Here is a 17,555-nt window from a genome sequence, read left to right as displayed (position 1 = left end):
AATGACACAGATTGTAAATGAACATCTCAAATATAGCATAAACTGCGAAAGAAATTCGTTAGAGTGCCATCTCGTGATAGCAGAGTGAAAACAAGTTGCGTTGGATTACATCCTACACTAATAGGGGTATGAAGTTTGGAATAGAGCTCGTGATGATCATGAGATTAGAGGACCTCCCTTGAGGTATTCAGTCAAGGCCAGTACAACGAGGCCAAGCATGGCAAAACGCCCAATCAACATCTCTGCCCCAGAAGACATTATTTATTGTGATTTGCTCTCTTTGGACACTCCCTTGAAAATGGGTATCACAGAAGCCTCCTCCACTGGCCAGTTGGGACATGAGGTCTCTCCCGCTCTCTATCTCCACCCCGACAGCTGAGACGAATCTGAGCATGGCAAGTCTCCCATTTATGGTTTCTGGGGCTGGCCCACTGAAAGCAAACATGTCCTTAAAGTTTGTGCTTACCTACATTATTATTTATGTCAATTCAATTTAGTTCAATTCATGGGCAGTGCAGTGCATGTTAATGCAAAAATTGGTGCTTGCATAATCGCTTACCGTCTTAGGACGGGTAGAAGGTGATTGCCTTGACTCCTTCCACTGTGGATCCACATGACCCAAATTAAGTTATATAGAATAACATAAAACTTATAGAATATAGAATAACCTAAAACCTTCTATTCGTGGATATGGTAACAACCATGCCCAACAATGCAGGTTGGCGGAAAGTGGAGAAAAAGAAAGGTAGGAAAGCATAGATAGACAGTAAATCATTTTAGATCCTCTTGCATCAGGACAAGTTTTGATAAAACAGATGGTGTTTCAACATCTACAATATGTAATTTTTCTCAATATGAATAAACCTGGGATTTTTCCATGGGAAAAAAAAAAATATTAATTAATAATATAATATAAACTATAGATTTTATAATCCATTCATCTTAATTGAGTTGAAATGATTGTTTCCAACATTGATTATTCTATGTTTTCAGTATTTTCTTAAAAATATATCAAATTAATGTTTTTAGTTTAAAATATATATATATATATATATATATATATATATATATATATATATATATATGTACAACTTAATATATAATAAAAATTCATAAAACTAAAATATCTTCTTTTATAATATTTATTTAAATTTAAATATGTAAATACATACACCATATGGCATATATGTGGACTAATAAATTACTTATACAATTTTTCCAATTTAAAAAATTTTAGTTCTTTCTTTGCACTTTTGAAATAATTACTAGTATTTAGTTAGTATGGAATGTAGAAATTTACACGTACCAAATGAATAAAAGTTTGTCTGTGTTACCAATCGTTAGGCTTGCTTTTATCCTTCCAACTTAGATCAACCTATTAGGAACCTGGTATGGTTGGTGTCAATTAATATCCATTCAAGATTAGCGTGCCAAATTGTAATCAGAGTTTCTGCCAAAGATGTACTCAGAAATATATCTATATGATTGATTCGGTAAATATTTTAATCAAAATGACACAAATTGTGAATGAACGTGTCAAATATATCATAAACTGCGAAAACAATTTGTTACAGTGTCGTCTCGTGATAGTAGAGTGAATACAAGTTGGGTTGGATTACAACCTACACTAAGAGGGGTATGAAGTTTGGTATAGAGCTGATGATGATCATGAGATGAGAGGACCTCCCTTGAGGTATTCAGTCAAGGCCGCGCGACGAGGCCAATCATGGCAAAACGCCCATTCAACATCTCTGCCCCAGAAGACATTATTTCCTGTGATTTGATCTCTTTGGACACTCCCTTGAACATGGGTATCAAAGAAGCAAGCGTGAAGAGAAGCGCGCTTCCAATAAACAGTGGAACTCCTCCGCTGGCCAGTTGGGCGGCGAGGTCTTTCCCGCTCGCTATCTCCACCCCTACAACTGAGATGAATCCGAGCATGGCAAGTCTCCCATTTATGGTTTCTGGGGCTGGCCCACTGAAAGCAAACACGTCCTTAAAGTTTGTTCTCACCTGCATTATTATTTATGTCAATTCAATTTAGTTCAGTGCATGGGCAGTGCAGTGCATGTTAATGTTAAAATTGGTGCTTGCATAATCACTTACCATCTCAGGAGGGGTAGAAGGCGATTGCGTTGACTCCTTCAGTCGTGGATCCACATGACTGAAATTAAATTATATATAGAATAACATAAAACCTTATAGAATAAAATAAAACCTTCTATTCTTCGATACGGAGTCAGTGACAGAATTACTAACCCTTGCCATGCATTTTACTCGAAGCTGCCTGCTGGTCGTTGACCTCTCCGCTGGCCTCCGTTGCAGGAGCAATGCTCCATTCATCGTGTAAGATTTTTGACATACACAGATCTAGATCTACAAAACAATAAACAAGCTTGCAAGAGAAGGAAGGAAGCGAGCAAGAATTGAGAAAAGAATAAAAAATTGATTCTACAATATTAGTTTTAGAATAAATACATAAAAGCAACTAAGTTAAGCTTAGTTGTACATGCAATAACTAAAGCTAACTAAAGCTAAGTGTGCTTTATCTTATGTTAATGTGTACATGTGCCACATGCAAGCAATAAGTTAACTGGAGCTAATCTAGGTGCATGTACACCAACACAACTAGTCTAAGTGCATGTACACCAACACCCCCCCTTAACCATAACTTAGGTGACTGTGATGCAAAATGAATGAGTCCCGGCAACACGGCCATTTTAGGTACCCATATACAATGCATAAAAAGGAGGAAAGAGGGAAAACCCAGTGGGAAGAAAACCCCCCCTCAAAATATAATGCAAAAGTAGAGAAAAGACAACTGCTAGGCAGTCGTGTCCTTCACCCCGAGACGATCTCGCAAGAATCGAAACTTCTGCTCAGTGAAAGTCTTGGTGAAGATGTCAGCAATCTGCTCGGAACTAGGACAGTACTGAAGATCGATGATCCCATCATGAATGAGTTCTCTAATGAAGTGCATGTGGATCTCGATGTGTTTGGTATGCTTCCGCTGCACTAGATCTCTGCAAAACTTTAGCGTACTTTGATTATCGCACCAGATGACAGTTGGATTATGGACACTAATCCCAAGCTCAGATAGGAAATATTGTAGCCAAATTGCCTGAATAGTGGCATTGACTACTCCTCTATACTCTGCCTCTGCTGATGATAATGCAATGGTAGCCTGCTTCTTACTTGACCAACCAATTGGGCCGGATCCCAAACTAAGTACATAACCGGAAGTAGACTTGCGATGAGTGGTGTCGCCAGCCCAATCTTAATCTGTGAACCCGATGAGATTCAAATAACAATTGGCTGCATAATGAATCCCATAGGTGATTGTCCCCTGGACATATCGAAGGATGCGCTTTGCAGCATTCCAGTGTAACTCATGTGGCTCCTGCATGTACGTGGAAACTGCTCCGACAGCATAGAAGAGGTCAGGATGGGAGTGAGTGAGATAAAGAAGACTTCCCACAAGCTGGCGATACAATGTGCAATCAACCAATGGTGTGTCTTTGCCATTCTCAAGCTTTATCCCTGATAAGAAAGGTGTGGATGCTGGCTTGCAGTCACTCATGTGAAATCGTGCCAAAAGATCTCTAGCATATTTTGGTTGAGAAATGGTAATGCCAGAATCACGCTGATGGATCTCTAGTCCAAGGAAGAAATTTAGCAAGCCCATGTCTGTCATAGAAAACCGCTTATGCAATGCAGTTTTGATGTTAGTAATGACAGAAGATGAACTACCCGTTATCAAAAGATCATCTACGTAGAGTACTATGATCAACAAGGAGTCAATTTTTTTCAGAAAATAAACATTGGAATCAGATTTGCAGCGTACAAAATTTTGAGATAACAAATAAGAATCCATCTTTGCATACCATGCTCTAGGTGCCTGCTTGAGTCCATAGAGAGACTTCTTTAGTTTGCATACCAGAGATGAATTCCGCATGTATCCCGGTGGCTGCTCCATGTAGATTTCCTCCTCAAGATCACCATGAAGAAAGGCATTATTCACATCCATATGATGCACCTCCCATCCTCTTGCTGCTGCAATGGAGAGAGCTAGCCGAATGGAATCCATTTTTGCCACTGGAGCAAAAGTCTCATCATAGTCAACACCATGTACTTGTTGGAAACCTTTTGCTACCAATTGTGCCTTATATCGACTAACTTGGCCATTTGATGCTTTCTTGGTCCGGTAAACCCACTTGCATCGCACAAGTTTGCGATTTGAAGGTAGCAGAACCAAATCCCAAGTCTGGTTCTCAATGAGAGAGTTATATTCCTCTTCCATGGTGGCTTCCCATTCAGGATGCCCATTTGCTTCTGCATAAGTTTGTGGATCAGATCCATTCATCATATAAGCATGCATGGGCATGGATGGCTCCATAGCTAAGAGTGCTTGTGGATCTTCCTCAAACAGAGGGATAGAGGCAGGATCATCAAGGATATCACTCATGCTGCACCATTTTTTTGTTGAAGGTGGTCGAGAATCTTTCGAACTACATGCAGAAGTATGATCTCGATGTTCAACAACTGGTGGTCTAACAGGGGTCACAGGAAAAGACTCATCTTCATCGGAATGATGGTCTGAAGTTTCATCTGCATACTCATCAATGAGTGGTGATAAAAATTTGGTAACAAGTTCATCTACTGGTGCGTGCGAAATATCTTCGTCAAACTTTACACTCCTTTCAATAAAGAGCTTTTAGTGTGGATATCAAGCAATATGTACCCTTTGACTTCATTAGAATATCCAACAAACATCCATGCTTTGCTTTGAGGCTCCAAAGCCTTTCTCTTCTCTGGAGGAATGTGGGCCCATGCTCGAGATCCAAAAATGCGGAAATGACTAACTTCAGGTTGCATGCCAGTCCAAGCCTCAAAAGGTGTTTTTCCAGTAACAGATTTATGAGGAGATCTATTCTGGATGTATGAGGCACAATTAATAGCTTCGGCCCACAATTTCGACGGAAGAGATCTTGCATGCAACATGCAATTAGCCATCTCTTTCAAAGATCTATTTTTCCTTTCAGCCACGCCATTTTCTTGTGGAGTGTAAGGAACTGTATGCTGCAACTGTATGCCTACTTCATCACAAAGATTCTTGATATCTTTGTTGACATATTCTGTCCCATTATCTGTGTGGAGTATTTTGATGCATTTTCCAGACTAATTTTCGGCATGCGCTTTGAAAATCTTTAGATGTTGAAAAACTTCAGACTTGAGTTTCAAGAAGTAAACCCAAGTGAATCTCGTGTAATCATCTATAAATGACAACACATATCTTGCTTTTCTCATTGAAAGCACTGGAAATGGACCCATGAGATCACTGTGTACAAGTTCCAAAGGTGAAGAGGCTCTCCATGCATGCCCCTTCTCGAATTTTTCTTGTGGATGCTTTCCAAGAGCACATCCATTACAAACACCATCTGAAAATTCAATGGTTGGCAATCCTTTGACCATCCCTTGCTTACTAAGCTGTTGCATATATCTGAAATTCAAGTGCCCAAATCTCTCGTGCTAAATCCTACTTTCTTCATTTGCATGCGTAAGTAGAAAAATAGAATCTGATTGAGGAAAAAAATCAGAAAATGTATACAGACGAGATTGATCATTTACCTTGCCAGATGCAATCTTGAAATTGGTTTGCATGTCATAAATGCTCACGGAATCTGGGGTAAATTCCACTTTCCTTCCGCTGCCTGTGTGTGTCATCTGATACACTGAGAGAAGATTCATAGAAAGCCTTGGAATATGAAAGACATTTTCAAAACTTCCATCTTCGAATTGCACTCTTCCTTGTCCAGTTGCTGCAACTGCAGAATTATCCCCCATGAGAATGGGAGGACCTGAGTATGCATGTAGAGAAGAAAAGGATTCCTCTGAAGAAGCCATATGATGTGAAGCTCCTGAATCGATGATCCATTCTTGTGCTGCAGAATGAAGAGCAATCAAGGCATTCCCGTTACCTCTTGGATCTGGTGCTTTTTCTCCAGACTTCTTCTTAGCATTCTCAGGAATGTGGTCTCGAAGATTGTGTTGCTGGAGTGTTTGCACCATAAGATCTATAGTCTTCTTCATGCATGCAGATTCAGGATGAAAACCACGGTGGCAATAATTGCACATTGATTTCCCTTTCATTCCTTTCCCTTCCTTTGAGCTAGATGATCCATCAGGGGGTTTGGGATGTCCTACCTTTTTGGATCAGGATCCTTCTTCCCTTTTCCTTTCTGATGGTCTTTGGAATTTGCCTTTCCTTTTGCATGCACAGTAAGTGCATGTGCTTTGGAATTTTTAAGTGTGCCCATTTTGATGAGCTTATCTTGCTCATGCATCAAAGACTAAATAAAAGAATCCAGTGAGGGAATCTTCCAAGCTGCACCAGTTGCAGATCTGACTGTGTGGAATGTAGAGACGAATGTTGCATACTCTGGACCAAGTTTTGATAAAATGGAAAGAATCAACTGATTTTATTGCTTGGATTTGTCGATCCCGCATCCCTTCAGCTGAACCAACAAGGTTTTATACCTTGTGAAAAAGTCTTGAATGTTCTCAAAGTTTCTCGGATCTAATGAGTTTAACTCATTTTCAAGAATGTGACCTTGCATTTCATCGTGTTTTCCAAACAATCCTTCCAAAATTTTCCATACTTCATTTGGAGTTGAACATGATTCAACATGAAACAACAGTTCCGGAGAAATAGATAAACATAGGATGCCGAAGCCCTCATCCACGCGATTGAAATATCTTGTTTTCTCCATTGCCGATGTTGGTTCAACTTCCGTTTCCATGGTTATTCGAAATAAGCCTCTACTTCTGAGATGAAGTTGAATCTTTGGCTTCCATTCAAAATAATTATATGGAATGAGAATTGCTGATTGTGGAAACTCCAATTTAGACTCCATTCTTTGTTGTTGCTTCAATCTTTTGAGCCTGCAAAGAAAATTGCTTGTGCACTGATTACAAATCCATGTGCTCTAATACCATGTACGATTTTTGAGATACACAGATCTAGATCTGCAAAACAATAAACAAGCTTGCAAGAGGAGGAAGGAAGCGAGCAAGAATTGAGAAAAGAATAAAAAATTGATTCTACAATATTAGTTTTAGAATAAATACATAAAAGCAACTAAGTTAAGCTTAGTTGTACATGCAATAACTAAATCTAACTAAAGCTAAGTGTGCTTTATCTTATGTTAATGTGTACATGTGCCACATGCAAGCAATATGTTAACTGGAGCTAATCTAGGTGCATGTACACCAACACAGCTACTCTAAGTGCATGTACACCAACACATCGCCATTACTGATGCATTTACAGTGGACATGATCGCAATATAATAATGAACACTATGTATGAGAATAAATCAAATTTATATCGACTTTGAGAACAAGAAGATAATGAAGAGATGAAATAACTAAAGAAGAATAGCCACTATTGATAATGAAGAGATGAAATAACTAAAGAAGAATACGCACTATTGGTCGAGGGGCATTCATCGAACAGTAAACGCTTAGCCAAGTCGAGGTTTCTCTTCCTCGGACTATGTTTCCACCTAGCTGGATAAAAATTGAGACTTATATGATCCTCTAACAACCACACTTGTATAACGCGTTTCCAACTTTATTAGATTTTTAATCATCAAATAGTAAGAGGGCATCACCATCACTATTGGAGGCGGAAGAGTTCATTCAACGTCGTGCTCGTTTTCGCATAAGGGCTACGATAACGGGTGATAAGTGGGCTTATTTTCTGATGGGGCCAGTCCACGTGGTCCCACCGTCGCTGCACCTGCGTTGGTTGTACTAACTAATGAACGTAATAAACAAGGGATTTTTTAAATATAGGTGAATTGATTTTTAATTTGTGCTGAATTGATTTGGGTTATGGTACTATGTGCTCGTGGTTTATCGGATGGACATCTATCCTTCCTCGATTCTCTACAGTCCTGCTTGGTTATAGGGTTTCATGACTTCGCACTTCTTTCTGTCGTTCATTGTTGTTTCTCCCTGTCTGTCGCCCTATGGGCTCTCAGCGTTCTGTAGTTCCTATGGTTTCTTTTCCTTGGACTTATTCTAAGGGTTGTCCACCTAGTCCCTGAGCTACATACTCCTAGGAGCGTCCTCGGTCTCGGTCGTTAGGAGCTCAGCTCAGAAAACTTCTGTTCATCCAGCGATTTGTTAAAACTCTGGTAAGTTTTGCATAATCCTATTCTTCGGCTTGCATGTCGGCTGTTAGTGTGAATTGGGGTTTTACTTTAATGGGTCCCTGCCTCTGTGCGTTGCTGTCTGTGTCTCGTGAGCAGTTACAGTTGCTCTGCTTCAATGGGCCTCTGCCTCCATGCGTCACTATCTGTGTTTTATGAGTGTTTAAGTTATGTGATAGCTGTGTAATTCTTGGTGGTATTTCTTTCAGTACTGGTTCAGCTTCTTCACAGACTTCGGTAGTTTTGTAGCAGCATTCCCCGTCAGGTTCTCTGCCAACTCGTCTGGTAAGTCACTGTTCTATGCCGGATACTTGCAATTCTTTTTTACCTGTATCTTACGTCTCGGCTCCTTCGTGAGCAAGAGGGTCACTTTGTGGTATAGTCGTGGCTATGGTTCGTTGGACACGTACTGTGGCACTGTGGTTCGTTTCTTGTTCTTTTCCATTTCTTTTAACTTTATTGGTATTGTTTCTTGGAGCCTAATCACTTTCTTTCATTCTCTTGCAGGTGAAATCGCTCGAGGGTTTCCGTGTTTGAGCTCTCAGCTATCCAAGCAAACACGGGTAGTTTCTCTGTTCGTCTCGTAGCTTGCTTGTATAGATGTTTCGATTTTATTGCGTTGAACTTTCTTTGCTAACCTTAGGCTGCTCTTTGTTAACTCTCTGGTCGTTAGGCACGACGTTGGCTATGAGTTGGGTCCTACGGGAATTGGCTTCTGTTTGATTTTAGTGTTGATTACCCATGTCTGCGAACTGAGTTCAGTCTTCTACTTTGGACAGTATGTAAATGCACAATGAATTTGGGCGACTGTATTTTTGTAACCTTATGAATTTAATACTGGAATAGATTGCTCTTGCGTTCGTAGTTTCACATACCTATTACGAGGTCTTTTAAATGTCTGGTTATATTGATTTGTGTCGTTTGTAACTGGGCGCTTCCACTTCTTGTCGGGCTGTTGCTAACTTCTTCTTTGTCCTAGTACCTGTAGCTGTACATTGACAATCTTCACATGATAAAATGTTAACAAAATATTTCACTGTATTGAGGACGCTGAAAGGTTATGTATGAAATTTTTTTATTATTCTCTCTCTGTTTTTCTTATACAGTCAAACCCTGTAATGTGCCTTTTCCCTCCTTTAATAGCACTGTTTTCAAATGGTTTTAACTGCTGTTGGTTTTTTCGGTTGGTTACATGAGCTGTTCCTTATGTGGAACTTTGCATAGTTGGCTAGTACATTTTCTTTTCATGCTTTTACAACAGTAATGTAACTGTCTGGAAACAACGACTCTAACTAATTACTACTGCTCCTAATTAAAAGTCATTACATTAATCTTAGGCAACTTTAATGAAAGAAAAGTAAAATAAAAAAATAAAAAAACAAATATACTATCCATCTAGTGAATTGATTTCTCCATCCTCTTCAAAAACCATATCAACCTCGCTTCTGTCTTTGCCCTATCAGCCAAATGCTCCTGCAGCAGGCTCTCGGGGTAAAAGAAAATCATGGTTCTGTTCCATGAGTTCCTCCACCGAATAGCCAACCTTCTGTCTCTGTTCCGCATCGAGCCACGAGCTGTCCTCCATTGGACGGTCTTTGCACTTGACTAGATATCGTAGATACTCTTTCCTACGTGTCTTCTTGGCTACCTGGGTACTGAGGATCCCTTCAATCTCATGGGGCTGAGCCGAAGGCATATGCTTCTTCCAAGAACTGTCTCTAATTTGGGTGTCCCGTTCTGGCTGTACCACATTGTCGTCCTCTGCTTGGGCATTATATGGGAACAAATCTGCCACATTGAAAATAGGTGGAATGCCTATATCTGGTGGCAGTTGTATTTCGTAAGCGTTGGCTGAAAATTTACGTAAGATCTTGAATGGACCAATTTTCTTATATTTTAGTTTATTATACGTGCCCTTAGGAAATCGTTCCATGCGCAGGTGTGCGAGAACCTCATCTCCAACATTAAATTGCACTTCTCTTCCCCTTGAATCTCCTTGTTGCTTATACTTCTATACATTGTCCTGCAATTTTAATTTGACCTTCTCATGAAGTTCACTCATTGCTTCGGAAAAATCTTCCCCATCCGTGCTTCTTCGTTCCAACTTTCCCAAATCTCGCAGTTCATGTATTCCCTGAGGTTTCATGTTGTACAAAATCTGGAATGGGCTCTGTCCGGTGCTACGACTGGGCGAATCATTATAAGCGAATTCTACCTGAGCGAGGACACGATCCCATAACCGTGAATTTTCTCCAGTTAGACTCCGTAATGAATTCCCCAAGCTCCTGTTCACCACTTCCGTTTGTCCATCAGTCTACGGATGATACGCAGAACTGAAATTCAATTTCGTGCCCAACTTTTTCTACAGGGTGCGCCAAAAGTGTCCTGTGAATTTTACATCCCTATCTGAAATGATAAATCTGGGTAGGCCATGTAGTCTAACGACCTCCGTGAAAAAAAGGTGAGCCACGTACGTGGCATCACTAGTTTTCTAACAAGGATTAAAATGAGCCATTTTCCAAAATCTATCTACCACCACCATTACTAAATCATATCCCCGCTGCGTTCTAGGCAGTCCTAAGACAAAGTCAATGCTAACTGAGTCCCATGGTCTGCTTGGAACAGGTAGTGGTGTGTAAAGTCCATTATTTTGACTGTGTCCTTTCACAAGTTGGTAGACTTTACACCTGTTCACATATCTTTGTACATCCCTGCTCATTTTAGGCCAATAATAGAAATGTCCGAGTTGCTCCAAAGTTTTGTTGATGCCAAAATGTCTCACTAGTCCACCACTATGCTTCTCCCGTACAATATTTTCCCTCATCGAACAATCCGGGATACATAACTGCCCACCTCTGAACAATAATCCTTCCTGCAAATTGTAGTCTAACCATGGACTTGCATTCCTCAACACGGGATTTTGGCAGGCTTCAAAAGCTTCTTTGAAATTTGTGTCAGTTTGGTACAAATCCTTCAGATGTTCGAATCCCATCACCTGTATGCTACTTTCCTGTAAGAGAAACGCTCTTTTGCTCAAGGCATCCACCACTTTATTGGCTTGCCCACTTATGTGTTTTAACACAAAAGTGAAACTCTGCAAGTATTCTACCCATTTGGCGTGCCTATGGTTTAACTTGTGCTACTGCATTACATATTGTAACACTGAATTATCAGAAAATAATACGAACTCATTTCCCAGCAGGTAGTGCCTCCAATGTTTTAAAGCTTGGACCACGGCACAAAATTCCTTGTCATACGAGGAGTATTTCTGTCGGATCTCATTTAATTTTTCACTAAATAATGCCACTGGTCTATCTTCCTGACTGAGCACAGTGCCAATAGCTGTTCCACTTGCGTCACACCGAACCTGAAAGAGTTTATTAAAATCGGGTAGCCTCAAGATTGGCCTCTCCGTAATATTTCGCTTCAAAAGCTGAAAACTGTCTTTTGCCGCCCTGGTCCAACAAAAAGGCTTACTAGCCTTTTTGATGGTCTCTAGCATCGGTGCGTAGATTTCACTGAAATTCCTAATAAATTTCCGATAAAAACTTGCCAGTCCGTGAAAACTACGTACCTCAAATAGGTTCTTCGGTGACGACCAATTTATGATTGCTGCAATATTTTATGTGTCCATTTTCAATTCATTTTCTGCAACTACAAACCCCAGATAGACTAGCTCCTTCTGCAGGAAAGTGCATTTCTTTAAATTTATCAGTAGTTTGTTGTGCTGTAACTTCTCTAACACCCTTCGAACATGTTGAAGATGTTCTCCTTTCGTTCTGTTTAAAATCAAGATATCATCAAGGTAAACTATCACAAACTTGCCAATAAATTCCTTTAACATCTCATTCATCAATCTCATAAAAGTACTAGGAGCGTTGCTTAATCCAAATGGCATGACCAGCCATTTGTACAGCCCTTCATTGGTCTTGAAAGTTGTCTTCCACTCATATCCTTCTCTAATCCTGATCTGATGATATCCACTCTTCAGATCAATCTTCGTGAAATAAGCTGCTTCGCTAAGACAATCCATCATGTCATCCATTCTAGGTAAGGGAAATCTATACTGTATTGTGATTTTATTAATAGCTCACGAATCTGTACACATTCTCCATTCTCCACCCTTCTTGGGTGCGAGTACTGTTGGTACCGCACAGGGGCTCAAACTTTCTCTAATCAGTCCCTTATCTAGCAACTCCTGTACTTGTTTACGAATCTCTTCGTTATCTTTCAGACTCATTCTATATGCTGCCTTGTTTGGTAAGCTTGCTCCAGGTATAAAATCGATATGATGGCTAATGCTCCTCTTGGGAGGCAATTTATCTGATACATCGTCAACTACAATGTCTTTAAATTCTTTCAACAGCTCCTGAATCTCTGCAGGAAATTCCGACTTTTCTGTGTTCAGCAACATCGTTTTTGTCCTCCTTACACTCGCATAGCTGACCTCATTTTCCTCAATCTGCTTCGAAAATTGTTTTCCTCCTATTAACAATGCTTTTGTTCCACTTGGTTTTGCTGCATCCTCCTCTTTGATGGGTACAAGCGTATGTTTGATCCCATCTTTCACAAATTTGTAACAATTTGTCTTCCCATCGTGCATCACCTTCTGATCATACTGCCACGGTCTCCCTAGAAATATATGGCATACATCCATTGGCATAATATCGTAGACCACCGTGTCTTGGTATTTGCCAATGTGAAATTCAGCCTCGCATTGTTCATCAACTAATAGTTGGTGGCCTTTCTGTAGCCACGACAACTTGTAAGGTGTGGGATGCTTAAGCTGTTTCAATCCCAGCTTTTCCACCATCTCGGTGGCAACTAAATTTTCTGTACTTCTACTGTCTATGATCAATTTACAACACTTTCCATGTGATTTGCAAACTGTTCGGAACAGTGCCTTCCATTGGGTCTGTTCAGCGATCTCCTTGGCTGGCTTCAACAATACTTTGTTTAAAACTAAAGCCTCTCCTGTTTTTGCCACGTTTTCTATCTCTCGGGGCTGTGCTTCAGCTTCCTCAGGCTGCGCAACAAATTCTCCCCTCTAGCCAGTGTGATCAGCTTCTGGTCATTCGAAGGATCTGTGCCCCCACTTATGGCACCTATAGCACTGGACATTAGTCCCCCTTTCGCGACCATTTCCTCTTCCCCGCTGATATGGCCGACCTCCTCTGGTGCTATCTCCCTTCTCTGTTGTCCCTGAAGCTTTGGAACTATGCCTTCTTTGTTGTTAGTGGCATTTCTCCCTCTGCTGTAGGACTGTCCTCGTCCTCTGCCATTTCCTCGCCCTCTCCTATTATTTTGTTTCTGTTTAATTATTTCTTCAGCCTTTACAGCACTCTGAAAGGCCTCTTCTATATTTCGTGGAGAGAGAATACTGATCTCATCTAGTATTTCCAGTCTCAAGCCATTCACGTACCTCGCTGTTTTTATGGAGTATCATCCGTATAACCAGCCCACAAATTTACACGATAAATCTCCTCTATGTATTCCTTCATAGTCATACCTTTCTGCCTTAAATTCTCCACTCGTCATAAAGTTCGACCTGATAGTCTTTAGGCAAAAACCTACCCTTCAATTTTTCCACCATCCTTGGCCACTTCCTTATTGGCAACTTGTTCATTCGTCTCCTGTCCGCTTGGACGTTATCCCACCATAAGGCGGCGTGTCCTTTTAACTTAGGCGTAGCAAATCTAACTCTTTTGTCCTCACTGATCTCTTCATTTTCAAAATACTTATCTAACTCACTTACCCAATCCAGCAAAACATCTATGGACAGACTACCATCATAGTTAGGGATCTCAGGTTTGGGTTTGCTGCTGGCTAATAGTACCGATCTCAATAGTCTTAACTATGGGGCTTCTTCCTCTGATCCATTTGTAGATGTTGCTGCCTCTTCTTCACTATCATCCCCAAGTTTTGGGTCTCTTCTCCTATCTGCCTCTACTGCCTCCAAGCGAGCAATAAGGATTCTCAACTGTTCTTTCAAGCCCTCATCTGCTACTCTGCGTGCACCTCTTCCACGTCCTCATCTTTGAACTTACATCTTCCTCTGTTTCCTTAAAATTATGCTCTGATACCACTTGATGGGGCCAGCCCACGTGGTCGCGCCGTCACTGCACCTGTGTTGGTTGTACTAACTAATGAACGTAATAAACAAAGGATTTTTTGGATATAGGTGAATTGATTTTTAATTTGTGCCAAATTGATTTGGGTTATGGTACTATGCACTGGTGGTTTATTGGATGGACATATGTCCCTCCTCGATTCTCTACAGTCCCGCTTGGTTATAGGGTTTCATGACTTTGTGCTTCTTTCTGTCGTTCATTGTTGTTTCTCCCGGTTTGTCGCCCAGTGGGCTCTCGGCGTTCTGTATTTTCTGTGGTTTCTTTTCCTTGGACTTATTCTAAGGCTTGTCCGCCCAGTCCCTGAGCTACATACTCCTGGGAGCGTTCTCGGTCTCGGTCGTTAGGAGCTCAGCTTAGAAAACTTCTGTTCATCCGGCAATTTATTAAAACTCTGGTAAGTTTTGCATAATCCTATTCTTTAGCTTGCATGTCGGCTGTTACTATGAATTGGGGTTTTACTTTAATGGGTCCCCACCTCTATGCATTGTTGTCTGTGTCTCGTGAGCGGTTACAGTTGCTCTGCCTCAGTGGGCCTCCGCTTCCATGCATCGATGTTTGTGTTTTATGAGTGTTTAAGTTATGTGATAGCTGTGTAATTCTTGGTGGTATTTCTTTCAGTACTGGTTCAGCTTCTTCATAGACTTCGGCAGTTCTGTAGCGACGTTCTCCATTGGGTTCTCTGCCAACTCATCTGGTAACTCACTATTCTATGTCAGATACTTGCAATTCTCTTTTAATTGTATCTTACGTCTCACCTCCTTCGTGAGCAACAGGGTCACTTCATGGTATAGTCGTGGCTATGGTTCGAGGGACAGGTACTGTGGCACTATGGTTCGTTTCTCGTTCTTTTCCATTTCTTTTCACTTTATTGGTATTGTTTCTTGGAGCCTAATCACTTTCTGTCATTCTCTTGTAGGTGAAACCGCTCGAGGGTTTTGGTGTTTGAGCTCTCAACTATCCAAGCAAACATGGGTAGTTTCTTTGTTCGTCTGGTAGCTTGCTTGTATAGATGTTTCGATTTTATTGGGTTAAACATTCTTTGCTAGCCTTACGCTACTCTCAGTCTGTACTTAAATCTCTGGTCGTTAGGCACGACGTTGGGTATGAGTTGGGTCCTATGGGAATTGGATTATGTTTGCTTTTAGTGTTGATTACCCACATCTGCGAACTGAGTTCAGTCTTCTACTTTGGACAGTATGTAAATGCATGATGAATTTGGGCAACTGTATTTTTGTAACCTTATGAATTTAATACTGGAATAGATTGGTCTTGCGTTCGTAGTTTCACATACCTGTTACGAGGTCTTTTAAATGTCTGGTTATATTGATTCATGTCGTTTGTATCTGGGCGCTCCCACTTCTTGTCCGGCTGTTGCTAACTTATTCTTTGTCCTAGTACCTGTAGCTGTACATTGATAATCTTCACATGATAAAATGTTAACAAAATATTTCACTGTATTGAGGACGCTGTAAGGTTACGTATGCAAAATTTTTATTATTCTCTCTCTATTTTTCTTATACAGTTGAACCCTGTAATGTGCCTTTTCCCTCCTTTAATAGCACTATTTTCAAACAGTTTTAACTGTTGTCGGTTTGTTTGGTTGGTTACATCAGCTGTTCCTTATGTGGAACTTTGCATAGTTGGCTAGTACATTCTCTCTTCATGTTTTTACAACAGTAATGTAACTGTCTGGAAACAACTACTCTAACTAATTACTACTGCTAACAATGTAAACTTTGAAACGGGAACTATAAACTCAAAACGGGAACTCTGGCCCAAAAACCCCAAAAAAACATCAAAAACAGTGCTAAAAACGAAAAGTGTGTATACTAGAACGATGTTTTTTTTTTTTAGGTGCCAATTTTGAACGTGTTTTAAAAATGGCGGTGACTACGAAATTTACTACGAAATTTTCGTGCAAAATATAGCTTCAAAACAAAAGTGATGCTACTGGAATAACGTTTTTTTTTTTAGGGTCAATTTTCAAACTTTTTAAAAAATGCTAATAAAACCAATTTTTTATGTCTCAAACAAAGTTAATTTTTAAGGAAAAAACACATTAATGTTTCTGGTAGAATATCATTTTTCTTTCCTAAGTATAAATTTAACATGTTTTCAACCACACTGTTATCACAAAATCACAACTGAAGGGCTGCTGATCAGGCAGACTCTGTGTAACTATTTCAGACCAAGCTTTTGACTAAGGATTGGCCTCCCTAGCCTGAGAGGGCTCTCTCAAGAAAAGGTTATTGATTTTGAATGTTGGTAAGAGGGCTAACTCTTGTACAATAGATTTAATGTAAGCATAACTGGTTGGAAACACACCAAAAGATATCTCATTGGGCTATGGAGTCTATAATATCAAGCAAACAAGAAAACACAGTGAACTCATAGAAATCAAGGCTCTTAGCATTACAAGTCAAACATATTCCACCACACATAGCTTGCTGTATACACAGGAAGTCAGAGCATACAAGTATGAATTCTGAGTGATTGCATACAACAAAACCATAAAATAACATAAGGTATAACACATCATCACTTCATTTGACCATGGCAATCCTTCGAGAATCTTGAGAAGAGTATAACTCTGTTTTACTATTACTGTCAAAAAAGATCTTACAGTGGCCCAAAACAACACACTTTTTCTATTAAGTATCCAACCTTTTTTACATATCAAGTCTTCCTATATATAGCCTATCAAAAACTACTGTACGAGGCTCCTCAACCAGCATGAAGGGAGCTCGTGTTTTTACATAAATGACCTTAACCATGACACAAACCAACTGATTAATTACAAAAGTTATGATGATACGAAAACAGGGGATTCCATCATACTGGCCCTTTAAGTCTCCTTCCTTGTATACCCTGCTATGTTCTTCAAAGCTCACCACCTGTATCATTGCCATAACAACCATATCCAAACTAGAAGCATGTTCAATGTATATACAGCTTCGGGTTCCTGATGCAGAGATGATTCACATAACCGAAAAGAAAACGAAGCCTATATTCTTGGTTATTGTCCCCCTCGGTGTCCACATATTAATGATCCATATTTGAACCTCTTACACCTCGGATAACCTCGTCTGATTAAAAAGAATTCATGAACCAGCCATCCCAGAGCTAGACAAGTGGATTATCTTACACCTCAGCAGCTCTATCCAAACCCTAAATTCTCGGAGATAAAGTGACTTTTTAGCAAAAAACA

General features: G+C 40.1%; 1 protein-coding gene across 1 annotated transcript; it reads right to left on the bottom strand.

Moving 5' to 3' along the window:
- Window positions 1-1,701: 1,701 nt before the first annotated feature.
- LOC149148489 (early light-induced protein, chloroplastic-like) lies at window positions 1,702-2,343 on the bottom strand. The gene is made up of 3 exons (XM_089442195.1): window positions 2,219-2,343; window positions 2,107-2,164; window positions 1,702-2,013 (listed from the first exon to the last, which is right to left on the bottom strand). Exons 1-3 carry the CDS (start codon window positions 2,341-2,343, stop codon window positions 1,702-1,704), a joined length of 495 nt encoding a protein of 164 aa, XP_089298321.1.
- Between the last annotated feature and the right edge of the window lie 15,212 nt (window positions 2,344-17,555).

Source organism: Pinus tabuliformis, chromosome 9 (assembly GCF_031772625.1).
Source record: "Pinus tabuliformis cultivar Carrire ecotype Pingquan chromosome 9, CPIR1, whole genome shotgun sequence".
Lineage (NCBI taxonomy): Eukaryota > Viridiplantae > Streptophyta > Pinopsida > Pinales > Pinaceae > Pinus > Pinus tabuliformis.
Note: the sequence above shows the minus strand (reverse complement) of the source record. Positions and strands in the feature narration are given on the sequence as shown.

Excerpts from the sequence above, each read along its gene's own strand:
- LOC149148489 (XM_089442195.1), bottom strand. The coding sequence starts at position 2,343 with ATGAATGGAGCATTGCTCCTGCAACGGAGGCCAGCGGAGAGGTCAACG. Across the intron at positions 2,165-2,218 it reads TCCGTATCGAAGAATAGAAG|TCATGTGGATCCACGACTGA; the intron begins GTTTTATTTTAT and ends ATTTAATTTCAG. Across the intron at positions 2,014-2,106 it reads CTTCTACCCCTCCTGAGATG|GTGAGAACAAACTTTAAGGA; the intron begins GTAAGTGATTAT and ends ATAATAATGCAG.